A 26,853-nucleotide genomic window follows, 5' to 3' on the forward strand; every position below is an offset into this window, starting at 1 on the left:
AAAATGGGGAAAAAAACGTATTTGATAAAAGCAGGATGAGAGTAACTACGTGACTTAAGTAATGTTGTATAAAGCTACAATTAATTGTTCTCACCAGCCTTTCATTAGTGCCACATTTCTTTCCCTAAATGCACTTTCTGAAAATTAATGTAATATTAAAAACTATACACATTGCAGTAAATCATCTTAAAAAATGGCTGCTAAAACGTCAACTTCATATCAACATGATCCTCACTACATTTACAGTAAAAATCTGAATTATTCATGCCGATCAGAACATCAGATTAAATCGCCTGCTATTGATCTCTCAAAAAAAAAAAAAAATAATAATAATGGAACGAACAGTGTCAAATGGAACGATAAAATACAGCTAATATTAAGTCTTTTGTAATATATTCTTCACTTCCAGGCAAAGACTGCAGACAAAAGTGTATTTATCTGTACATTTGTAAGTAATATCATGGTAAACGTGTAAATAAGGAAAAGATTTTATACTTTCCATAAATGTATGCTATTTATACTCATAGTAAGTACAATATGGTGTATGTTTTTATAATGATCAAATTCTTATTTTTTCAACAGATTCCTTGAAAAATACCAAGTTATATTCAAATGCAAGCATAAACATGTCCATGTTTAAAAAGCTTCCAATGTCTTCACGTGGAACGCACTGTGATGTATCACAATAAAAATACAAATGCAAAAGTTTCTCAATCATCACTTATTTCGGTAATAAAACGGAGGAATCATTGCAGTCCTGCAATAAACATCAAGATAGAAGAACTTGTAAACAGATGTGCAACATGTTCCCTGAAGATGCTTAATAAAGACAAGGACAAAAAATGCTTGTGTCAAATATTAATTCTTTAAAATATTTATTAATGATTTAATTCATAAAGGGGAGGTCCATAATACATCTCTTTTCTCCAGTGTATAATATAACCACAGCTGAAAAAAGTGTTTCAACCAGCACAGTTTGCATGGACATGTGCTAATATGTCATACTTGCGCAAGTATACGCACATATATGATGAACAGAAGTCACATGACTGGGTTGAATTTGGCTCACAGCACAGCTAGGGCTTCTGGTGTGTTTTGGCTTACTGGATTAATACTAATAAAGTATTCCTATTGGTGAATCTCACAAAAACGCTCAAGAGCACCAAACTCAAAAGAAGAAATCAAATCTTAGATATTAAAAGTGAACCAATGAAGCTCTATCTTTTTTCTTTGTTTTGCATATTTCAATTGTGAAGCATTTATATATTATGATACCATTTGTTGTAATGACATTAATGCAGATCTAAATTCATTGCGTTATATAATCAGCATTTTAAACTCTCTGCATTTGTTTTTTTACATTCACAAATGATAATTTGCATAAAAATAGGCTTCTTTTTCTTCATTTAGGGCTGAATTGTGACACGGTCACGTTTTCGTGAGATTCACCCCCATAGAGACCGCCAAAGGAAGATCTCATAGGTTGGGTATCTGTCAAAGGTAAATCTGCCATTAAGACTATTCTTAAAAGTCAAGAAAAAAAAAAAGAAGAAAATTCAAGAAATTTGTCTTTTTAGGGATGAACACAAACAGATTCACCCCTTTGGCTTAAACACTTTAACATAGCATCTCCTGTCCACATATAAAAACATTACATTTGATATTAGCAATATACCCTTTGCAACTGTGCATAAACATGGTAATTTTGTTTTTTTACTTTGCTTGGATCAGTGTCTTCTGGGTCCAGATGAGTTGAGGATCTTGTGCTCCATACAGGACTCGTAGCAATGTGTTACAACCTCGTATGACATTAACATCACTCATCGATGAGATGCAGGAGACCAAATCTAGTTCTTAACATCAGCTTCAATTGGGTGCATCCACAAACCCAAAGATGCGACTCCAGCGTCCGTACGAACAAGTCTATGGCAACACTGAACGAGAGGGCGATTCTGTCATGATATCATCTGAGATTATGGCAGTATCTTCCGCCCTCATCCTCACGGGAAGCACAAAAGCAGAAAAACACAAGCCTGAAGCGGCAAAAGACGTCTGTGAATGTCAAAGAGGCTCTGCTGTCCTCGGCCTGAAGACTTCATCCAGATAACTAATCTCATGAAAACATGTTCAGCCCTAAATCTAAAGGGAAAAAATAAACTATATTTTGCATGAAGCCTATTATAAGGCCAAGAATTTTAGGATTTACATTTTTTTTTTTTTTATGACTCAATTCTCTTCCCTAATGTTCATTACTGTAACGCATCCAGATGTTTTAATGCACAACAGTAAAAAAAGACTATTTTAAAGGAGTATTAAAAGGCAGTACAACAAATACTATCATGATGTATAAATACGACTTTTCTTGCATTGTAAAATGAGAATTTGGGGGGAAATGCGCTTAAGTGTATTGGTCTTAAACGGACTTCATTTTCTTTATGCAAAATAGAATTAATTTCACATTTAAAACATGGACATGCTCTTTTTGTGAGATTAACCCAATGAAAGGAAGGAAAAAGGATCAAATGAGAGAATCAAAAGACTGCTATTTGACGCATCACTGATTAATATGGTCTAAAAATGTGCTAAAACTGAAACATGTTTGGCATCTGTCTTGCACGGAGTCCATGATGAGTGAATGTCTGTAATTGCATGATTTCATTTAAAAAAAAAAAAGGCCTAATTGTTCTTGCAGAAAAAAACACTGGCATTCCACAAAAATGAAAGAAAGAGATGATGATGATGATGAAGAAGAAAATAAAAATCACTCCTGAGATGGTGGATAATAGAGAGTAATTCTGAAAGCATACAGAAACCTGCACGGTTTGGCGATCATGTCAGCTTGCTGGTCCTTCAATAAAGGAGGAGGATCTTTTATTAAATATCACGAATTCCACATGAAACTCCTCGACCCCGATAAAATCTGTACATTTTCTTTTTTAAAAAGTCTTTGTGGTTTGTCTCGGTCCAGAAAGGACTGCATTCTGTCCGCCCGGTGTTTTTGTGAAATCGTAATTGAGACGATCACAGTCCGTCTGCATGTGCCGACCGCCGTGCAGAGGAACGTCTGTTCGTGCACTAGCAGCATTTTTTCTTTCGTTTGCTATTCTTGCCGAGTTTAATCACATCATTCTGCTGCTGTTGCTGCTGTTTGGCCACAGACTCTTTCTTTGCCCGGAGCACCAGCTCTGTGATGCAGTTAAACATCTACACAAAGACCAGAAACACACACACGTGCACGTTACTGTACCATCCAGCACTGGTTCTAATAAAAACTAACACACTTTATTCAACACATCCAGCTATAAAATCTGAATGGATTAGCCGCGTTGGAAGCCGCTGTAGATGACACACATGCATTAAAGCCCTGCATTTCAGCCCGAGCCCGACGGGCCCCGACTTTTTTACGCCCCTAGGGCCGGGCTTCGGGACAATTTTCACGTCATAGTTCACATGCGGGCCGGGCCTCGGGACTTTTTTGGGTTATCCTTCTTTTTATATTTTTAGACATTAATTAAAAAAAATATGAGAAGTTGACGTCGACGATAGAAAAACAACCATAGAAAGACATTTAATAACCTCATAACTTTCATAATCTTATAATTACACTGACACATGATTGACATGACAGTCGCACGCACACGCACGCACACAGAGGGTTTCCCGTCAGCGCAACCCACGATTCACCTCATGTGCAAATAATGGAGAATATTAAGAGTATTCAGTATTTCAAAATTTTTTACTCACTGTGGTTTAATAAATAAACATTAAACTAACTGTCTGTGTGATATGCTTGAAGTGTTTTATATCTATGGATTTTATTGTAGCTAAGTAAAGTAGCCTATTAGCGTTGATTTGAGAGGCTAAATTGATCAAACATGTTTTACTCGCTGTTGGCTCGGCTTGTTTTTTTTTTTTAAATGCTCCAAACATTTGTCTAAATTAACTTAATAAAGAAATGAAAAGAAAAGAAACATAACTAACAAAACTGACATATTTTAATGGCAGTCTGCCGAAAAAAAGAAAAAAAAACGGGCTCGGGTCGGAGTCGGGCTGATAATTCTGATGAGCTGTCGGACACGGGTCGGGCTAGGGCCTGAGCATCTCGGGCCAGGGCCGGGCTCGGGCCTAGATTTGAGGCCCGTGCAGGGCTCTAGCATGCATGCCTATACAATATATACATACAAATATATATATTTTATTTTTATTAATTTCAACGTTTAGTTAAATTTCAATGTGCCAAGTTTTCTTTGACAACTTTAAACTAGGGATGTGCACAAGTACTCGATTATTCAAGTAGTCATTCTGTGAAATATGAAATAAAATATTCTAGAACAGAGCAAAACTACATTTCAGTGATTTTTCCAGGCCTGGAAGTTGCGCATTTGTGAGTCAGGAGTGTTTTAAGTGTTTTTACAGCACAATCTGAATGGTCCTAAGACAGACCCCTGAGGAACTCACCTCCTCCACGTTGACATTCTCTTTTGCACTCGTCTCAAACAGACTGATGCCCATCTGCTCTGCAAACTTCTGTGCGTCATTCGTCTCCACAACCTTAGAGTTTGGATCGTCGTTTTTATTGCCCACTGAAGGGAGAACATGACAGAAGTGGAGAGAGACGTTAATACAGAAGTGACCTTTGGCAGTTCATGTACTAAAGGTTTCATATCATGGAAAATTGGATGTTTTTTGTTTTTTTAATACATAAGAGTTTCACTAACTGCACCCCCTCCCCCTGTCCACCCTGACCATTTATTGAAACTAAAATGCAAAAAAAAGTACTTTTTCAGAAGATCATCATGGTAATAACAGCACAACCCTGAGCTCCTTAAAATATGACCGTACACAGAATTACAGCACATTTCATTTGCAAAGATGTTAACCAATCAAAACATTAAATCAAAATAAAACTAAATCATAATATAAAAGTATACTTATATAAAAAAAATTATTGTGTAGAGCCTGCAATGGTGAACTGACCTAATATTCGACAGACGTCATCACAGTTCTGGTTTATTTCATGCAGCCATCGTTTGACATTGACAAAGGACTCGGCACTGGTGACGTCATACACTACTATGACCCCATGGGTTCCTCTGTAATACCTGAAAATGAAAAATCAAGTATTAAAGACTTGTTTAGTTTAAAGGGATAGTTCACCCAAAAATGAAAATTAGCCCATGATTTACTCACCCTGAAGCCATCCTAGGTGTTTACGACATTCTTCTTTATATTAAATAAAGTTATATTAAAAAATGTCCTGGCTCTTCCAAGCTTTATAATGAGAGTCAATGGGTATATATTTTTGGAAGTCCATCAAATTGCATCCATAAAAGTCCTCCACACGGCTCTTCGGGGGTTAATAAAGGCCTTCTGAAGTGAAGCGATGCGTTTGTGTAAGAAAAATATCCATATTTAAAACTTTATCGACTAAAATAACTAGCTTCCGACAAACGGACGTACGCAAGTCGACTTACGCCAAAAGAGCAACACTGGACGATGTATGACGTAGATGTAGGAGTAGCGTAAGCTTTGACGCCTTTTGCGGTTCAAACAAACAGGGCGGGGCAACCGCGTTCGTCATTACGTTGTGCGTCAAGTTCAAGGGTTACTCTTTCACTGTAAATCGATGCGTACAGCCGTTTGTCGGAAGCTAGTTATTTTAGTTGATTAAGTTTTAAATATGGATATTTTTCTTACATGAACGCATCGCTTCACTTCAGAAGGCCTTTATTAACCCCCGCAGAGCCGTGTGGAGGACTTTTATCATGGATGGATGGACTTCCAAAAACACATCCATTCACTCCCATTATAAAGCTTGGAAGAGCCAGGACATTTTTTAATATAACTCTGATTGTATTCGTCTGAAAGAAGAATGTCATTTACACCTAGGATGGCTTAAGGGTGAGTAAATCATGTGCTAATTTTCATTTTTGGGTGAACTATCCCTTTAAGTAAGAGTTTAGTTTTCAGTAACCAGCTGGAACCAACAGTAAACAGAGGAACAGCCCTCTGACTTAAAAGCACAGGCCATCTTCTGTCTCCAAACACAGACACAAAGACAAGTGCACACACAAAGAGCTCTTTGAGAGGTCTGTAGCGACCAGGCCCTTCTGTCATTGGCCGAGCCTGTCACAGTTCTGCCTTCATAGCAGATCAAAGCACATAAACATGCAGGAACATGTACATACACTAACGAGACACTAATGAAGAGGCATACATTCTCTTGTTAGCTACGTAATGACCATCCAATGTCGCCACATCAACACCAGTCCAAATAGGGCAAATTTTCAAGGGCAAACATTTAGTTTAAAGTTTTGAATACTTTAATGTAAGCCATATGTTTTCAGTTAAAGCCGCTTTTACCAATAATGCCTTAAAAATCTGGAATCTTTAACCAAATTGAAACTTTCAATCTATTTTATTAAGCATTTTCTGTATAAAAGCTTCTACACAAATTAAGTTGATTATATAATGGTGTTTCACCAGTGTGTTTGTGAATGATTAGATTCTCGTGCCACATGGAACTGTGCAATAAAACCCATGGAAAGCTTCAGTCCCAGAGTGCCAATGGTAGATGTGGATTCCCAGTTAAAACGCAGCTATAAAACGTTACACAACTAATGAGAAACTTCAAACAGATTCCCTGAGGTGTTCTGTTAGTGAAGAGCCACACTCGTGCACACAACACCCAGAAAAACACAGTCGTCTTGAAACACTGTTCACTTTCTTAAATAAAATATGTTATTACTTAGGGCTGGGTACATTTTTTTTTAGATTTCTCGATTTTAATCGATTCTTAAATCCCAAGAAATTTCCCAAATTTCTTAAATCCCAAGAAATAAACAAATTTAAAATTACATCCATTTTCTTACGAAATTCAAAAACATAAATACCATTTAGGCGCGAGATCGCTCTGGTGCAGCTCAGCTCAAGAGAAGCACATGATCTTCTCTTCCGCTTTAATAATACCAGTTACAGCGCGAAATAAACATGAATGATGAGTGTTTCAACTGTGGAAATTTACCTCAGAAAAACCATATCCAGTGACCATAAACTCGTCAGTCAGCTAGAAAAATTAACTCTAGAGAGGAGCATTTTGCTAAATATATGCACCATATTACATATTCATTATAATTTTTAAGGTTCTTCAATATTTAATGCATGTTTGAATAAATCTGGCAAGTTTTTATGACAGCCACCATTTAAACGTTTATATTTCATATAACTTCATTATTATAAAAATAAATAAAAGTGTAATTTAAGTGTTTGTAATTTTTACCTTCAATATTATATAGTAGGCTAATGAAGCCTAGTCTGACTCCCATAGTTTACAGCATTAGTTAAGAGATTTGTTTTCCTTGAGAAGATTTGCCATGTATTGTACCTGATATTCAAAATAATCAATATTGAATCGAATTGTGAAATTTGTGTCAATACCCAGCCCTATTATTACTGAAGCTAAGAGTGAAAGCACTATTTTAATACATTTTTAAAGAGAAATACCAGATATCATTTATTCTGACCGGATGTTTGGTTTGATATCTACTGGATTGATTACTAGGAGCTTCCTGTCAGACAATCTCAAACACAAACTTCAAGGACGTTTCAGTTCTGGCGATACAATATTTTCTCAAGAAGGCTGAGTACAAAATCTGAAAATGTTTAAAGAAACCTCTTTGTATTGTGGTTTACTCTGAGACAGAAAGCAGCAGGAGTTTGATCATTTCATGCGTTTGACTCACGTAGACGTGATGGTTCTGAAACGCTCTTGTCCGGCTGTGTCCCATATCTGCAGTTTCACCTTCTCTCCGTTAATTTCCACCGTCCGGATCTTGAAGTCGACTCCTATAGTGGTGATGTAACTACCTACAACACAATATAACACCAATGAACAATGAATGTACAGTCTTAATATATTAGGTTGGGTTTTTTCAACCCCTTCATTTCCATAATTAGTTCTACAAATATTGTACAAAAAATAATTTTAGGCACACTGTTGGTCTACACATCACATGAGACATGATAAAATGACAACGATTTCAGCTTAAACATATTCAAATTTAAGAGACTGGATAATCTCAACTAATATTTACAGTGATTAATATTTTCTTATTTTTTTTATATTTTTTTTCTCATTCTATAGTTTGGGGTCACTGAGAATTTTGAAAGAAGTCTCTTCTGCTCACTAAGGCCACATTTATTTGATCAAAAATACAGTAAAATCAGAAATATTACAATTTCAAATAACTGTTTTTTATGTGAATATATTTTAAAATGTAATTTATTCCTGTGATCAAAGCTGAATTTTCAGCATCATTACACCAGTCTTCAGTGTCACATGATCCTTCAGAAATCATTCTAATATGATTGTTTGCTGCTCAAGAAACATTTCTGATTATTATCATATCATATTTTTGTGGAAACCATGATAAAAATGTATTTTTCAGGATTCTTTGATGAATAGAAAGTTTTTAAAAAAGCATTTATTTAAAATATATTTATGTAACATCAGAAAATATCTTAACTGTAACAACTTGATGAATTTAATGCATCCTTTCTGAAAAGTCTTACTGACCCCCCCAATTCTGAACGGTAGTGTATTATTCATAAAACTATATTATTTCTCTTTTACAAGGGTTACTTGAATTTGTTAAATTCCATAAATTATTTCATAAAAATTAAATCTGCAAACAAGAACTTGGAAGTATTTTTGTTTGTCCACTACCTTCTGTTCATTAAATAAAAAATTAAAAAACACAAACAACAGCTGCAACATTATCACGTTCCTGGCTTCAGAAAATATGATGAGTCCGTACTCAAACATGATAAATCAAACCGATGACGCTGGACATGTTCATGCATCTTGATCTTACCTGAAAAAGTGTTGTCTGCAAAACGCAGCAGAAGACTGCTCTTTCCAACACCTGGAACGACAAACAACAAACAAAACCAAAGAATGAGGAAAAAAAAGATATATGATACAACATATGATGCAGCAGATTTCAGCTGAATATGATAAAAACTGGCTCCGTTAAACCAGACAGGCTAACGTCTGCTCACCGTATGGTTTCTCACAAAGCTTTCAAATTTACTGCTTATAGATAAAACATGGGGTTTTCTCAAATGATGTCAGGACCAAAATAACCTCAAATACCACCAGCATAATGTCTCATCCACACTGACTGCAGATTATTGAACATTTAGACTGTCTGCAAAATGAGTGTCACTTTCTTCAGCTCTCATGGGTTTGAAACAGTAATGGAGAAGGCCATATCAGTGAGCTCTTGGGATTTCTTTGTGGAATACGAACCACGGTCTGTGGACGCGCCGTCGGAGACTACAGCCGACAGACACACCGACCGCTGACTCTCAGAAAGGAAGATAAACCAAGCAAACATCCTCTCCTGACAAACGACGCCACGAACACACAGGATAAGAGAGTTTACATGCTTTATTTAGTGGAAGGGCTGTAGAAAGGCAACACAGAGTCCTGTAGAATGAGTAGATCTTATGCATGATTAACAATGATCACAACCTGCATTTTGATTCTGCAGACAATATTTCAGCCGTCTCAAAAAGACCACATAATCTAACCGCAGTTAAATATAGCAATTGTAAAGTTAAAACCTGAAAATCTTATATTACATGCCAGATCACCAGTGTCCAAACTGAGCCCGTCCATCAGAGAACAGCAGATTTTCTTTCTTCACAGACCACAGATCTGCAGCATATCATTCAGTCTCTTTATTAGAGGTCAGATCTGAAGCAGAGGTCAAATAAAAGCCCTCAGAGGACAGAAACACTGAGGCCTGTGTGTCCATCTACTGTACGCTCAGTGCCAGCGTCCATCCTTCATGTGTGTACGGACAGCTGTGGTGACTGACCAATTGTCAGGATTAAAACATGACAGTAAAGAAATTCTGTAAGTTGTATCTGACTAAGCTAAAAACATTAATTAAAAAAGTGTGTGTATAGTGTGTGTATATATATATATATATATATATATATGAAAGAGAGAGGAGTATAGCAACATCAAGGTCATGGGTTCAATTCCCAGTGAATGCATGGACAAATACATATATGTTATAAAGAGACATAATATATATATGGACTTCTTTATATAGGCTATATATACATGAGCTCAATCAAGTTTGGATGAGCTGTATATTATTAGTATTTTGATAATGGCATACATTTTGTTGTTGAATTCTGATATATTATGCTTGTGTGTGTGTGTGTGTGTCGACTGCTTCACACGAGAAGGTGCACAAACACAAACCACAAGAACCACTGTGAGGTGTCGCTGCTCTTTTCACCATCCATTGAAATAAGGACACTCGCCTTTTGTGCAAAGAATAAAGCAAACACTACATCTCATTTACTTCAGCCGTCACACACAACAAATCACACCACAAACAACTCAAGTATTTCTGTGTCAAAATCAGCAATTGCAAACACTTCAAGTATTCAGATCAGTGACAGCCCTTCATCATCAGGTCTGAATGTTCCTGGAAATCCTGCAGGATTTCTTCAGTTTTCTTCATTAGTCTTGAACATGAACATGTATGAAATCAACATGTTCCAGAAAGTGCCACAACACCATATTCATTTTCAACTAGAGCTATTATTGTATCATTTGTAAACCAACTACGTAAAATGTTTTGATTGTAAAGTGTTTATCTTCTGCTTTGATGTCGTGTTATCTAATGCACAGACACATTAAGTGTGACATCAAATGCTTTCTGTGGTCACTTAAATCAATGCACTTCTGTTCTAGTGCTGAATAAGTGATGGTAGAGTGAGAGTGATGGGCAGCAGATCTGTCTGTGGATCTCGGGCCTGTCTGCTGTGATCAGCCCTTAAAGCAGCGGCACAATGACTTAATAAACACGCTCATGTGTCCATTAAATCAGACCTGCGCTCATTTACAGCCTGTCGGACCTCACCGCTTGAATATGAGACACTCAAACCCCCACAGAGCCTCGCCCCGGCCCGCTTCCCGTCCCGCATCCCCGGCGTCTCTTACCGCTGTCCCCGATGATCAGCAGCTTGAAGAGGTGATCGTAGTCGCGGGCCATGCCGGTGGAGTGTGGCTCAAACCCCGCGCCTTCACTTCAGCTTTACGCCTCTCTCCAGCCGAACGCTTGGCTGGAACCCGTCTGAGGTCCTGCCCGGAGAAGAGCGGACAATTTCACCCCGATAGATGCCGAAAGCAGCGGGTTTGTCGTCGGGGTTTGTCGGTGTCAGGAGTCAGTCAGTCAGTCAGTCGCTCATTACCGGAAACGGCGCTTCCTCCTCCTGCACCAGCGCGGCTTACGGACCAATCAGAGCGCGCCGACGCCATATGACGTAACAGCCGCCAACGAGCCAAACATACAAAGGATGTCACCGTCACGCTCATTAAATTATTATTATTTCTTTTAAATCATAAAATAGGTCAATGACAAATAAGATATCCAAAAATGATTTTATTTCCAAATTTTAATTTATAAGAATGAAAGTGTCAGTATGTACAATTTCTTTTGAAAAACGTTTTCGACAACGAGCCCTTTGACGAAGGATCAAAGGATGTCACGCTCATTTAATTATATATATATAAAATAGGTCAAAAATAGGTCAATCACAAACATTTTTTTTATTTAATTTAAAAGAATTTAAGTGTCAGGATGTAATTTTTCATTTGCAAAACGTTAACATTTTCTACACTACAACAACAACAACAACAATACGTTATCCTTGTTTACATAATGCATAATATTTTCAAAAATATTTTTCACGTTTTTTTCTTGAGGTTAGCTTAATATTAGCATCTTTTTTTGAGACTGACCCTTATATGCCCGGCCAAAAAAAGAAAAGAAAAAAAAGTTGCTGTTTGGATTTAAATGATAGGCTAATGCTTAAGAGTCTCTGATTGGATCATTATTGCAGTGATTATGCATGAAGAATAATTTCCAGAGTTTAAATTCAGTGAAAGTCTTTGGGATGTGCTGGAGGAGACTTTACAGAGTGCTGGACTCTTGCATTGACAATACAAGATCTTGACCAAAAACTGATGCATCTCATGATGGAAATAACATCACATTTATATTAAATAACACAACATTTGCATATTTAATTCCAAACAGCATTTTTTTTCCCTACCAGGCAGTGTATAAATGTAATATATGCATATATGCAATTATAGTGTCATTACAGCAAAATGTTTAAGCGTTTTACCACCCAATAAACCTTAAAGTTGATAAAACTTTTTTTTAAAGTTGTTCTTAAGTACCCTGTATATAGCATGATATTTGAATATGTATATTGTATATATGAAAACTCATTAGGGCCAAGTACTATATTGTTGAAAATATCATCTGATACCATGGTCCCACTACAGTGCCCTTTTTAAAGTGATGTCTCATTCTTTCTTCCTTTGTGCCAACAGAAATATATTCATGTCATCTCAGCACTTTCTCAGTGAGAGCCAGAAAACTTTTCAAAGCAGTTTAAACTTTGACAGTCTGTCAGAAAACTGCAGATTTTATTCCCCAGGATCGGCTGAATTGTGTTGCATATGAGCTCAAAATTGACATGAATATGGGTTTGTGATGACTCTAAATCCACAGATGTGTCTGAAATTTATATAATATATTTATATATATATATATTAAGACTTCAGATGCAAAAGCCTCTAAGTGCCATCTGAAATTTTCTTCTACAATGAGCATTTTTTATCAAGCTCGTATATTTAGGTTCAGTAATTTCACTTTAATGAAAATTAATAGGTATTTTTCATTGCCATTAAAGTGAAATAACTGAACATAAACATACAAACTTGATAAAAATGATCATTCTAGAAGAAAATTTCAGATGGCACTTAGAGGCTTTTGCATCTGAAGTCTTTATATATATATATATATATATATATATATATATATATATATATATATATATATATATATATATATATATATATATATATATATACACACATACACATATATATATATTTTTCTTTTCTTTTTTTCTACAAAACTGATATTTTACTTCAGATTTTTTGAGTGTATAGTAAAGTCCCCAGAATAAATGTTCCTCCTTAAATAACATTTATAATCATCCCAGGATTCACCTCATGAGTTTAGTTGAGAGAATATCCAGTGTAATAACTCACATTTTAGATTTCTGAATTATTTCAGTTCAATTACTTGAACTGTAAAACCACAGACAAGAATCTTGAGTACAGCATCTTAAACGTGGGTAACTTCTCTAGAAAATGATACTTCAGTGAGTTACTAATATTGTGTTATTATTATGCATAAAATGTCAAGCATTAAAACACAAACATTATTTCTTTAAGTCAAACCGTTTATTAAACCAAGGTTTTCATTTTCTGTTTATTCATACAACCATTATTTGTGGACACAGCGCTAACTGGAAAAATCAGCATCACATCCTTTGGGTTGTTAATGGCTCACGCGTCTCTCTCGCACTCTCACACACACACACACACACACACACACACACACACGTTTACAACAGCTTGACACAGCGAGGAACTGCTCACCATCAAAACTAAATAAAAAAGGGAATCAAAACATAAATTTGTAAAGAATTGGCACAAATTAATACCTCATCTCTTTACCTCAAACCAAAAGAAAAATGCACATTTACAAATTACCAGGGAATTAAGGAAAATGCCAATTTTAGACGATGATTTTAGGGGCTCGGCTCAATAAATACTTCCCCAGGCTTTCCTTGTGGCGTAAATGATGAGGACAGTCAAAGCTAGCGTGAGGAGAGTGTGATGCAGGATCTCTGAGAACATCAGTGACTACAATGATCGCGAGCAGGGCTGAAGCTGTCAATCATGTGAGGATGGTGTCGTCGATCTCTTCGTTGGAGTCGGGAAGGCTGGAGATCTTCTTCAAGGATCTGCGGTGACATTCTGACAGCAGCTCATTACTGGCCGAGTCCAGGATCGCACTGATGCTCTGAAACAAGTTCACACATGCAAACGGTAGTTGAATTGCTGCACTGTGATTGGTCACGAGGCGACTTTTAAGGTCAAGCTGTGAATATTCGCCTTTGGTTTGTTTGGTCAGAGTTTAAAAGACACTTAAAGGGACACTTCACCCATTTGCACATTTGCAATGTAGTGCATTGTGGGAGTTGTTGTCTTCCATACAAATGCGCCCTAAAGTTACTTTCTGTCTTTCCTCTACATATATGACCCACTTTCAATAAAGATTAATGTTCCCACGGGTGAAATGCTCCTTTAATATTCAGTGATATTATTATTAGAATAGAATTCTACTGAATAGAATTAGACTGCACTGACATTATTGGATTCAAACTGAATTGAGCTGGATAATGACCAGTGTTGCGGAGTAACGCAATAAAGGTATAGCGGAGGATCTTTCCGAATTTTAGATAAGACCCGCCCTCTCCACTTTTTGAAAAGTTTGATTGATTCACCAGAATGATTGACAATTAGGAGGACCAATAGTATAGGTGATCCACCCGGAAGTAAAAAATCCTCCACTATACCTTTAAGTAATCAGATTACTTTTTTGATGTAATGAATAAAGTAATGCATTACTTTATAAATGTGCACATTAATATTTGAGTTACGTTTGAGTTAAGTAATGCATGTTACTTTTCAGTTTAATTATTTGCTTAAAGGTGCCATAGAATGGATTATTTTATTATTTTATAATGTTTCCTGGGGTGCCCTTATAATGTTAGTATGTTTTTTAGATCAAAATTTGTTATAATTTAGAAATAAAAGGCATATTTCCTAGCCTGATTTCATCCATTGATTTGAACACTCTGTTTGAAGGGGCGTGTCTGCTGTGAGACTTCAGTGTTGTTGCCCACTGCTGTGATTGGCTGACATGCTTGCATATGAAATATCTGGCATTACATGTAGAGCTATCTGGAAAACTTTTACTATTACAGCTTTTATATGTTTTTACTATTACAGCTATCGGGATTAACGAATCATGAGAAGGTTTTTTTTAAGTATTTAGATCTATTCCCATCACATAAAAGGTTTCAGTGATGAGCACTGAGCAGATGACAGCCTGTTGATCGCGTGAATGAAGATCTTATCACTGCAACGCGATATACTGATGCATAAACAGTGTTGAACGACTTTGAAAGAAAGATTATCTGTCTGAATTTGAACAATTACACATCAGAAATCCACATAACCCACTGGTTCTCCAGAGGCTCGGATGAAGGAGCAAAAAAATATTTTTGTGTTCATTTGTACAACCAAACACTGAGCAACTGCCATGCTTCGTTCGCTCGTTTGCAAGCCATGATGTCTCTCGAGGAAAAAACAATATCGCGCTGGATCTAGATAACACAATGTAAATTATCGTTAATAAAATCCCTACTTGCCGCTTGCGGGAATATAACGTTAGTTGAAATTGCCCCCTTCGTCCGTTTGAGACGCCGAGAGAAGCCTGGCTGCTTGATATTGTTGTAACAGTCCGTGGTGAAATGGGCAGAGCAACTAAACAACTTCGAATTAAACTGTAGCGGTATCCGATTATAGATAGATCTGCCATTTTCCCTATGATCCTCCTCCTGCTTGTTTCTTCACCTGCAGAACTTCTGATGATTCGGCTGTGCAGTTTCGCCTGGCACTGAGCATGGGCTGGCATATGCAAATTTTTAGAGGCGTACATATTAATGATCCCATCGGTTTCGTCACAGTTGGTGTTATGTGGAGATTCGCCCGTTTTTCAGGGGTGTTTTTCAAAAACGAGATTTAAATAAGAAAGAGAAAACTATGGTGTTTGAGACTCACTGTATGTCATGTCCATGTACTGAACTCTTGTTATTTAACTATGCCAAGATAAATTCAATTTCACATTCTATGGCACCTTTAAAATCTTTTTAAATGGCTGCATAAAAAAATGAACCGCCATAATGAGGTCAAAATGTGTTTTTAAAAGAAAAAGAAAAAGAAAGCAATCGTTGTTGAATGCATTACTGCAGAAATACCTGAAAGCTTGGAATAGAGCGAGCCTCAGTCCGGTGAGAACAGTAATGCACAAGTAATGTTTACTAGTTACTTTTTTAAGGGGGTAACACAATACTGTAATGCATTACTTTTAAAAGTAACTCCCCAACACTGATAATGACACCATTGTCTTCTGCAGAGCTGCTTTGTAGTTGAATTGAATCTAATGTCTAACTAATGTCTTTAGTTAATGTAGAGCTGCTACTGTCTGTATCGTATAAAGCGCTATATGAGCAAACGCGACTTGACTTTTTGTTTTCCGAGGAAGAAAGAATCATGACACATGACTGACCTGCATGCGCTCCTCTCCCTGGCGCAGTCGCAGCAGGCTGACGAGTGTGTGTTCGCTCTGGGCTCGGACGCTGGTGTTCTTGTCTTTGGTGTTGTCCAGCAGGGCCTTGATGACCGGTTTGACCAGATTGGGCTCCAGAGCGGGAGTCTCCGCCTCCCTGCACACCCACCACAGCACGCGCTCCGTCACCAGACGAATGTCACTCGACTGGTTCTGCAGAGACTGTGGGAGGAGCCACGACAGAGTCACACTCACAGATCAACACTTCTGATGTGCGTTTGTGTCTGTTCACAATGGCATACTAAGAAGCATCTTTTAAATAAGCAGTATGTAGCATGTATACTGTAGAAAGTGTGTATTTTATGTATGCATGGAATATAACATAATATTATGTAGCATTCCACAGTTTGAAATGTTTGTTGCACAAAGAATAAGGTTTAATTTGTTAATATTAGTTGACTATATTAGTTAACATGAACAAACAATGGTAATTTCAACATTTACTAACACATGAATAAAATCAAAAGTTCACATTTAATGTTCATATTATTTAATAAATCTGAACTAACTGTATTATTAGTAAGTGATGTTAACAGACAAATAGATACTGTAAGAAATGAATTGCTTTTTGTTCATTCTAGTTAACGCATTATACTTTTTTGGTAACATTTTACAATAAGTTTGCAGTGTAACATTATGCAGCCAGCAGACTCACCTTCACGAACTGCGTGATGATGCGTGGTGACACGGCCTCGGTTCTTCCTGTGCGGAGCTGGTGTCTCGTCAGGAAACCCATGGCTCTGATGCCACTGCAGGCGATGGGGATCTGCAGAACACACACATCGATGAGAATTAAAGGGGTGGTATAATGCCCTTTTCACAAGATGTAAAATAAGTCTCTGATGTCCCCAGAGTGTGTATGTGAAGTTTCAGCTCAAAATACCCCACAGATATTTTTATATAGCATGTTAAAATTATCACTTTTTGAGGGTGAGCAAAAACGCACCGTTTTGTGTCTGTTCCTTTAAATGCAAATGAGCTGCTGCTCCCGGCACAGGGGGCGGAGCTACAACAGCTTGCACTCACACAGACGTGCACTGAACATTTCAAACACTTTTAGCCTTTTATGTTCAAACCGGAGTCAGACAATGATGGAGAGACTCAAGAAGAAGTGACAACATGTAGAAGCAACAGGACATTTCTGAATGGTTAGTTGATGAATTTATGTAGCTGATGTGTAGTTATCTTCTACTCATTGATTAGCATATTCTGTCTTGATAATCTATAAATCGTGTTCAGGGGGCGGGGTTTATGTAAATTCTAGGGTTGGTGATGTCACTAACCCGGGAGGAATGTGGTGTAGTCTCTACCAGCCGTTTGTTGTAGTCCTTAAAAAGCAATTTTTTAAATGCAAATATCTCCCTTTGCTTTGAACTTTGAGCGTTGTAACTTTGCAGATGTTGTTTATGCTCAAACAGCAACATTACACACTAACTAAAGTTAAAAAAGTGAAATCATAATCAACCACCCCTTTAAACAGCTGAACCACAGATACAAGTCTATGCTATGCACTACATCATAAACTACATAAATGTAGTTTCTTGATTGTTACATTGTTGAAAAATGTAAAGTTTTATCACCATAAAAACATTGTCCATTTGAATTTTTATGTAATAATGCAGTATTTATTATAAAAGATATATCCGTGAACATCTTTTTTTTTAATTTTTTTTTTAATTCATGTCCCTCGTAATCTTGAATTAGAAACCCTCCCTCGTGCAGCATCTCTTCTCTTCTCTGATGACGAGGGTGGATAACCTGTCACTCACATGAGATCCACCCTAACCCTAACCACAACCATCCAATCCAATCATGAAGAAGATCAAGCCCCGCCCTACATTTGTTCTTGTTCTAGAATCTGTTTCACTTGGATATACAGCACAATAGGGAAGAACAGACTATCGCAACTTCCCTTTCATGCCTTCACGAGTTTGATACTTCATGAGTACTTACTTTACTTGCGTTCACACAGTAAATCTCACTTGCTCGATTGTCTATATCACTGCAAAATGTAAACTGTATTATCGCATATCCCTTTATATAAAGTTGGATACATATCTAATTTCATCCGCATACATACAGTACACTCACGTAGAGCAATATATACTATATAGCAAATCTAAACTGCTTGATTGCGTGTATTGTGGCAAAATCTAACAATATTATTGGCCAGCTGTAATCCGATAAATGCAACTATAAGGCATGAAGATATTATAAACACTAAAAATTATTTTCTGTAAAGCTTCTTTGAAACTGTGTATCGTGAAAAGCACTATATTTACATTTACATTTATGCATTTGGCAGACGCTTTTATCCAAAGCGACTTACACTGCATTTCAAGGTACACATTTACATTCTTATCAGTTCTTGCTTTCCCTGGAAATTGGACCCATGACCTTGGCGTTGCAAGCGCCAACGCTCTACTGTTTGAGCAACAGGAAAGCGTATATAAATAAAACTCAAGTCTTAACTCCAGCGCTTGTGAAAATCATGAGCTCCAATCTCATTAGCTGGTGTTAAGCACTGTCCAGGAGTCACGGGCTTTAACACAGAGCTGCTACAGCAAACAAGGCACTGGATTTAGCAAAGCTTGAAAGGTTTATGCAATGAACAAATGTTTGAATATTCAAGAGTTTTGACTGTTGTCATCGTTTTCCTAAACATGCTGATATTACACAGCTCTTACTCTGTCTGCCGTGGCACTAGATAAGACGGCCTCCAGCACAGAGGAACTGTATTCATCCACACACAGCCGATCAGGAGCGGACTTCACTGCGATAGCCAGAGCCAAACTACGGCCGTGACGCACCATCCAGTCCACACCAGACACATCCGCTACAGAGACAGAGACAGAGAAGCATATGATGGAGGAGAAGGGCATAATATGATCTGGATTACAGTGGTTTTCTTGACTCATCACATCACAAACTACTACCAGGAAGTGTGCATGAGATATGTGTGATCTTACCGAGGACATGCTGCTGTAAGACACTCTTGAGCTCATCTTCAGACAGGAAGGCACAAAGTTCGCCAATACAGCCTGCAGAGGCCATTCTCGTGGCATCCTACACACACACACACACACAGAGAAAGGTAAGGCGACAATGACACTCTCACAACCACATCCTGTGCTAGATACTGTTATAAAGACAAAAACACATGCATTCACATTCTTATGTATTTAAGTGTAAAAACAAAAAAGGAATAGGAAAATAATCATAACAACATTCATAATTGCTAATATATTTAATTAGGAATTAACTCTTATTTTGGTAAAAACAACAAGGTTCCATTTATTAACTACATTTGTTTGCATTAAAAATACTATAAAATCATTTATTAATCTTAGTTAATGTCATTTTCAAAATTTACTAAAACATTATAAACTTAAAAGTTGTCTTCATACTATTGGTAACAGTTTAGAATAAGTTTTAATTTTTTAAGCATTGGTTAACTACATTAGTTATCATGAACTAATAATAAACAATACTTCTACAGCATTTGTTAATCTTATTTAATGTTAATCTTAACATTTACTACATTTGTAAGATCAAAAGTGGTTTAAAGCTTGAAAGAGCCTGGATATTATTTAAAGGGATAGTTCACTTTGAAATTAAATTTTGGTATGTTTTAGCTTACCTCAAGGGAATCCAAGATGTAGGTGTCTTTGTTTCCACAGTAGTTTCAATTTTGATATTTTTAGGTCAAACCGTTCTTGTCTGTCAGTCATTTAATGCAGGTCTATGGTCACTGTCTCAAAGAGCATGCACAGAGTCCAAATTAAACAATTCCCCATCGTCCAAATTAAACAATTCCCCACCGTAAGTACACATTGATGGCCTAAGACATGAAACGAGTGGTTTGTGTGAGAAAACGAACAGTATTTATTAGGGGTGGGAAAAAAAATCGATTCTTAGATGAATCGCGATTCGGGACGTGGACGATTCTGAATCGATTCACAAATGTCAAAAATCGATTTTCTAAAAAAAAAAATAAATAAAATAAATAAAATTCTAATAACGTAACATTGAAGGAACGCAAAAGGCGGAACTCTGAAGCGGACGTGCAGTGCGCGGACAGTCTGTGGCGTGCACATCAGAGACGCGCACATAACAGACGCATGATGGCTGAGCGCCAAATCCGAACGGCACCAGAGAATGTCTTCGTTAAAAGCTAACGTATGGAACATTGGCAATTTCATTGTGATCTATTTAGTATTTTTTTTGTATGAGAGCTAATTTCTGTATTGTTTAGTTTTCACATCAATATGCTGTGTAAACCGATCTGATCTGTATGCAATATGTGCAATGCCAGTCACAAATAGTTACATTTTGACTGTAAGTTACTCTCTGCAGAATGTTCATTCACTTTCTTTGCTATTTTTGATTGTGGTATACAGCAAACATTTCAAGTCATAACTCTTTATTATTTAGTTGTGTATTAGTCAAGAGCGACTTTGTATGTTACTAATTATTCAGAATATGCATAAGTCCACAAGCATTATACGTTATGATAGCTTCTGGTACATAATTCTATATTTTTGAACGAAAACTGTTTGTGAATTTGCTACAGCAAAATGTTTTTTTTTTGTCTGAAGGATTATATTGCTCATTGGAAATAACAAGAGGATGTTGGTTAGAAGTCTATTATTAAATGCTAGAGATTCAGAATATGCTGAAGTTTGTATTAATTTACTACAAGTATGCTGCTAGTACAGGCACACATTTATTTTCCTGTTGGTTCTCAGCAATGTTGGGACATATGCTGGCAAATGTAACCTTACAGTTGACTTGCCAAATCACTTCCATTTGTTTTATTAATACAATTAATATAGGAAGTATTGGAAGTAAGTTCGTTGTGGGTCATCATAAATACTTTGCTTTAAAAGTACCAAGTAAAAATATTTTTTCAATGTTTTTGATAAAAGGCACTTCCCTGAGAATTGAACTTAATAAAAGACACTTTAATGTCTCCGTTTGTCATTCTGTATAGCAAAGCAGATGAGAGTAGATCATGATCAGAAACCTGATTAGAAATCATTATGAAAAAAATCGAATTGTTTTGAATCGAAAATCGATTTTGAATCGAATCGTGGCCTCAAGAATCGGAATCGAATCGAATCGTGAGATGGTAAAAGATTCCCACCCCTAGTATTTATATCGTTTTTACCTCTTGTACACAACCATGTCCAAGTGATCTGAGGGTGCGCACGCTTCCTGGTGTGTGACGTGTACGCGCGTTCTGGCTTAGTCTGCACAAGCGCCGGACGTGATCTCGGATGTGTACAAGAGGTAAAAACGATATAAATACTGTTCGTTTTCTCACAAACCGCTCGTTTCGTGTCTTAAGCCATCAATGTGTACTTACGATGGGGAATTGTTTAATTTGGACTCTGTGCATGCTCTTTGAGACAGTGACCATAGACCTGCATTATATGACTGACAGACAAGAACGGTTTGACCTAAAAATATCAAAATTGAAACTACTGTGGAAACAAAGACACTTACATCTTGGATGCCCTTGAGGTAAGCTAAAACATACCAAAATTTAATTTCAAAGTGAACTATCCCTTTAATATAACTCTGATTGTTCGGCTGAAAGAAGAATGTCATATACACCTAATCATGGGATACATTTTTATTTTTGGGTGAACTAAACTTTTAACTAATGGGACTTTAGTCTTTACTTTAATTTTGAATGATTTATAATCTCTCAAGTAAAACAAAAACAAAAAATGAAACACTTGCTGTACCTCATCATGTCCCAGCATGCCCAGCAATGTGGTGGTGATGTTCTTCCTGATACCGGGGTCGACCTTTGCCCCTGCACCCTGGATGACGAAGCGCAGGGCCTGTAGCATGGTCTCCCTGCAGCACAGTAACACAGTGACTGACAAGCACAACTACAGTTTTACTTTTGACAAACAACAACAAACAAGAAATAGTGTATTTCAATAGTGCTTTAGTCAAGTCAAGTCACCTTCATTTATACAGTGCTTTTAACAATATAGATTTTTTTCAAAGCAGATTTACAGTGATAATAGGAAAATAAAGTAACAGAGATCGTTTTGGCTTTACAGCAGCTCTAGAATAAAGTTATTGTCCAGCTAAAGTTAGTTTTGATTGATTCACTGCCGTTGCAAAGATCATTAGTTATTAAGTTAGGGGCCGTTAACACGACACCGTTCTAACAGAAAACCCTTAAAGGGATATTTCAACGCTGGAAAGATGAATGTGTATTTAAATTGGGTCATTTATGTAGTAGAAATGTGAAATTATTTTAGAAGTTGGAGCCTTCTAGACTGAGAAAAGCCAGAAAATGTATTTTTGGCTCATGAGGATGAAAGACAACAACTCCCAGAATGCACTTGCTTCGCTGCCGTAAGAGGACACTCCCAAGCCACGCCTACCGGTTACAGAGGGCAGTATCGGAAGAAATGATACAACTAGGCTACTAGTCGACTCGAAACTGAAAAGATGGCGTTTTATCGTGAAATCCCCCTATGGGCGGGTTGAACACATGCGGGACGAGCTCCTCCTACTGGCTGGAGTCTCTCGCCTCTGGACAGAAGAGCCTCTGATGACGATAAATGACGATTTTTGCGTCATCTGAGGTTTTTTTCCAGACACACAATACAGAAATCTCTCGTCTCAGGGGGACATGAGGGAGGGAAGCACGTCATTCGAAAATACTACTGGGTTTTACTGATACAAAGCTTAATGCTAATCGGTGAAGTATCCCTTTAACACGCTCTGGCTGCTCATTTGCACAACAACACTCGAGAACGCAAACTTCGAAATAAGGAGGAAGCGTAAACTCTACCTGACTCCAGAGTCCTCAGCGTTGCGTATGGCCGCCAGCTGCTCGGTGAACAGTGGATCTACTTTAGTGTGTATGGCGACCAGCTGACCGAGAGCCTCTGCGGCCCGAAGCCTCACGGCCCGGCTCGAGTCCTGAAGAGCCTTGAGGAAGGTGGTCTGGAGCTGCGGCAGGAACGGTTTCAGAGCGATGCCCACCTGTACGGGTCACAGACACACAGAGTAATCATGAGTAGTGTTGTCAAAGTCGATACTGAAATTTTTTAAATGTGACGCTTTGAGCGCTGTTGAGCAGAATCGTAAACAACTCGGAATGGCCATTGTACTCACGCGCTCATCAAATATGTCTGTGATTGGCTATGATGATCAGCGCTTCAAAAACATATTGTAAACAGGGTTCCCACACCTTGGTTAACTTCAAATTCAAGGACCTTTCAAGGACTTTCCAGGTCCAATACCCTCAAATTCAAGGACATAATGAGGGGACACATATGTGGTGTCCAACAGCAAACGCTGACGTACGTCACATGCGTGCGTGAACGTCATGACAACGTACAACACAAAGTACCTCACGCGGGAAACACTTAACGTAACACGTAAATGCGCGTAACTAATGTAAATCAAGCAAGCTAGTGTGCATAGGCCACGAAGTGTTGGCGAAATAACACATTAGCGGACCGGAGGGAATAATATGGAATTTTTTTCTAGAAAACTTCTTGCACAAAATAAATTCAAGCACTTTCAAGGACCTGTATCTATGCACGTTTATTATCAGATTCACAAACTTTCAAGGACCCGTGTGAACCCTGTGTAAATATACATCAATGATGCTCTTCAGCGAGCGCTTGCACAGATACACACGGGAGCGTTTGAAAGCAGGGCCGGTCCGCTGATAGACGGCTACTAGTGCTTTCAAAAGCTTGTGTGCTCTCAAACGCTCCCGTGCGTTGATCATTGTAGCCAATCACAGACATATCCGATGAGCTCGTGAACATAATGGCCAATCAGAGGTGTTTATGATTCCGCTCAACCGTGCTCAAAGCGTCTCATTTTTTTAATTTCAGTACCAAAGTCGGTACTTTTGACAACACTAATCATGAGTGTGAATGAAGGGTCTGCATCAACATAAGGACAGAGGCATGATGGACACTCACTTTGGCCAGGAGTAGAGTGAGCGTCTCGAGCAGAGCGGTTTTCACAGACCAAGTGAAACGGTCTCCTAGGATTCGGATGAGCGGTCCAGTGATGTTGACCACAGAGGGCCGGAGCGCCTCCGCTGATGTCAGTTTAATAACTCCTCCCAACGCTCGAGCCGCTTCCTCTTTCTGCTCAGGACTTCCTGTCAGCACGCCTTCCCTCAGCACGGGGAGAATGCACGTCACTCCCTGAAGGAAATACATGTTGAGTAGAGGGCATACAGCATTTCATATCAGATTTATATACTATTATAGTATTTGGAATAATTATTTGAATATTTATTTAATGTTTTCAGTTTTTCATTTTAATTTTAGTAATTTTGTGATGTGCTTTTGTCATTTTATTTTTCATATATATCGATTTAGCTTTATTTTTATTTCAGGTTTAGTAATTCCACCATGGAATAAAAAAAAAAAACGGTATTTGCAACTTTTTATCTCACAATACTGACTTTTTTTCCGAAATTGTGAGTTTGTATCTCCCAGTGCACACTTTATCTCTCACAATTCTGAGAAAAAAGGCAGAATTGCAAGACGTAAACTCGCAATTGCATAATAAAATGAGCTTTTTTACTTTTTATTCCTTCCATATATTTTGGTACTTCAATTTAAAATTTTATTTCAGTTTTTTTTTTTACTTTCAATTTTTCATCTAATTTTTATAATTTATTTTATTTTAGCTTTATTTTAATTAAAAATGATTTATACTAGTTTAAGTTAACAATAACAGCACTCTTTCATATTATACTTAATGCAGTATGCTAGCATTACTACAACTTTTAAAAACAGTATGTAAAATTGTGTGCAATATGTAGTAATTTGTTACAGTGTTATCAAATTATGTTTAATGCAGTGAGTGTCATCCAGTTATAATCTTCAACATAACAATTGTTATTTGGCACTTTTAATCTAATTTGGGTAGCACTTTATTTTACAGTCATGTTCCGCAAGTACATATTATGTACTTATAGTGATTAAAATAGCTGGGTAATAACTAAGCACTAACCCTGACCCTACACCTAACCCATGTAAGTTGCCTTATATTACCCAGTACTTTCTTAGGTAAGAGTGTCATTCTGAACACTTCTAAATTGATTATGTGCCATCAGAGATGATATGTGCTGACATTTGCTCTGCAGTTTGACTCTCTTAAGCGATGCTCACCTTCTTGGGCAGACAGAAGCCAGGTAAGTGTTGACCTTTGACCTCAGCGGCAGCAGAGCGGATGTCCCTGTGCAGGTCATCGATCATGGAGAGCTGGCTGGCAGCATCCAGTTTCTGCACAAACACACACAGTTTTATATTCACAACTCCAAACATAATGAAACTATGAGAAATGTAGCAACCAGATACCACAGTCATATTTCATCACATTTCCCATTTAATCCTAATAGTAGCAACAATTATGTAATGCATATAAGAGGAAGAAGTCTCTTCAAGGTCACATTCATTTGATCAAAAATACAGTAAAATCAAAAATATTATTAAAAATATATTATGCTTATAAATAAAAATATTTATTCAAATAACTTTTTTTTTATGCGAATACATTTTAAAATGTAATTTATTCCTGTGATCAAAGCTGAATTTTCAGCATCATTACTCCAGTCTTCAGTGTCACATGATCCTTCAGAAATCATTCTAATGTGATGATTTGCTGCTCAAGAAACATTTCTCATTATTATCAATGTTGAAAACAGTTGCGTTGCTTCATATTTTGTGGAAACTGTGATACATTTCCAAAATCTTTGATGAATAGAAAGTTCAAAAGAACAGCATTTATTTGAAATTATTTGTATTTTTTTTGTTATAAAGACTCCAAACTTTTGAATGGTAGTGCATAAGCAACAATATAATGATTCATAGTAATAAACTGCAATATTTACCTACATATACTTACATATAAATCGATTAAGTGAAACAAAGTGATTTACAGAAATGAATCAAGCTTCCCAACTATCTTTTGCTACAGAAGTTGCAATCAGAGAACAGTCTCATACTAGAGGTCAGGAATCATGAAACTAATCTATTCGTGTCTTATGATCACATGAGATGATAACACCAGGTATAAACAGGGTGTTTGAGAAGATCTGCGCGGATGAAAGCTTCGTTTACCTTTGTGATGGAGTTGATGGTTTCCCAGCTCTGGCTGAGCACTTCTGGGTTGGGGTCGTTCATGAGCCGCATGAGGCCGGACAGCAGTGTGCGTGTGTGAACGCTGTAGTCCAGTCGTGTTCGAGAGAAGTAGCCGTTGAGGATGGTGACGGACGCCTGCCTCAGCCCCGCGTCTGCTCCTCGCGTGGCCTCCAGGAGATCATCAATGATGATTCTTTGGCCGACTTCATCCTCCACCGAGAGGATCACAGTCTGACAGTTGCTCAGCTCCTGTCGAAGGCCATAGAAGACACATTTGCACTTAAATTCTGATTCTTCATCATTTCCGTTTCAGTAAGAGCTGATTGGTCAGGATG

At 37.4% G+C, this 26,853-nt stretch overlaps 2 protein-coding genes across 2 annotated transcripts in view; both read right to left on the reverse strand.

The window, feature by feature from the left end:
- Nucleotides 1-843: 843 nt before the first annotated feature.
- Nucleotides 844-11,310, reverse strand: rab35b (RAB35, member RAS oncogene family b). The gene is made up of 6 exons (XM_084087727.1): nucleotides 11,027-11,310; nucleotides 8,874-8,924; nucleotides 7,743-7,866; nucleotides 4,978-5,102; nucleotides 4,459-4,583; nucleotides 844-3,204 (listed from the first exon to the last, which is right to left on the reverse strand). The coding sequence occupies exons 1-6, from the start codon at nucleotides 11,076-11,078 to the stop codon at nucleotides 3,076-3,078; spliced, it is 606 nt and encodes a 201-aa protein (XP_083943853.1). The 5' UTR covers nucleotides 11,079-11,310; the 3' UTR covers nucleotides 844-3,075.
- Nucleotides 11,311-13,326: 2,016 nt separating this feature from the next.
- Nucleotides 13,327-26,853, reverse strand: part of gcn1 (GCN1 activator of EIF2AK4) — a 62,559-nt gene continuing 49,032 nt past the window's right edge. Inside the window, exons 49-58 of the mRNA XM_084087899.1 lie at nucleotides 26,498-26,767; nucleotides 25,547-25,660; nucleotides 24,341-24,571; nucleotides 23,191-23,384; nucleotides 22,121-22,235; nucleotides 19,337-19,433; nucleotides 19,055-19,203; nucleotides 17,023-17,133; nucleotides 16,308-16,529; nucleotides 13,327-13,973 (exon numbers count right to left, since the gene is read on the reverse strand). Coding sequence (XP_083944025.1) covers nucleotides 13,848-13,973; nucleotides 16,308-16,529; nucleotides 17,023-17,133; nucleotides 19,055-19,203; nucleotides 19,337-19,433; nucleotides 22,121-22,235; nucleotides 23,191-23,384; nucleotides 24,341-24,571; nucleotides 25,547-25,660; nucleotides 26,498-26,767 — 1,629 coding nt within the window. The 3' untranslated portion in view covers nucleotides 13,327-13,847. The remainder of the gene's footprint in view (nucleotides 13,974-16,307; nucleotides 16,530-17,022; nucleotides 17,134-19,054; nucleotides 19,204-19,336; nucleotides 19,434-22,120; nucleotides 22,236-23,190; nucleotides 23,385-24,340; nucleotides 24,572-25,546; nucleotides 25,661-26,497; nucleotides 26,768-26,853) is intronic.

Source organism: Abramis brama (genome assembly GCF_963993115.1).
Source record: "Abramis brama genome assembly, chromosome: 16".
NCBI lineage: Eukaryota > Metazoa > Chordata > Actinopteri > Cypriniformes > Leuciscidae > Abramis > Abramis brama.

Bases quoted from the DNA above. Each gene is read 5' to 3' on its own strand.
- rab35b (XM_084087727.1), bottom strand. From the start codon at position 11,078: ATGGCCCGCGACTACGATCACCTCTTCAAGCTGCTGATCATCGGGGAC. The intron at 8,925-11,026 runs GTAAGAGACGCC...TTGTCGTTCCAG, and splicing joins GCTGATCATCGGGGACAGCG to GTGTTGGAAAGAGCAGTCTT. The intron at 4,584-4,977 runs GTCAGTTCACCA...TTCTCCCTTCAG, and splicing joins TGACGTCTGTCGAATATTAG to TGGGCAATAAAAACGACGAT.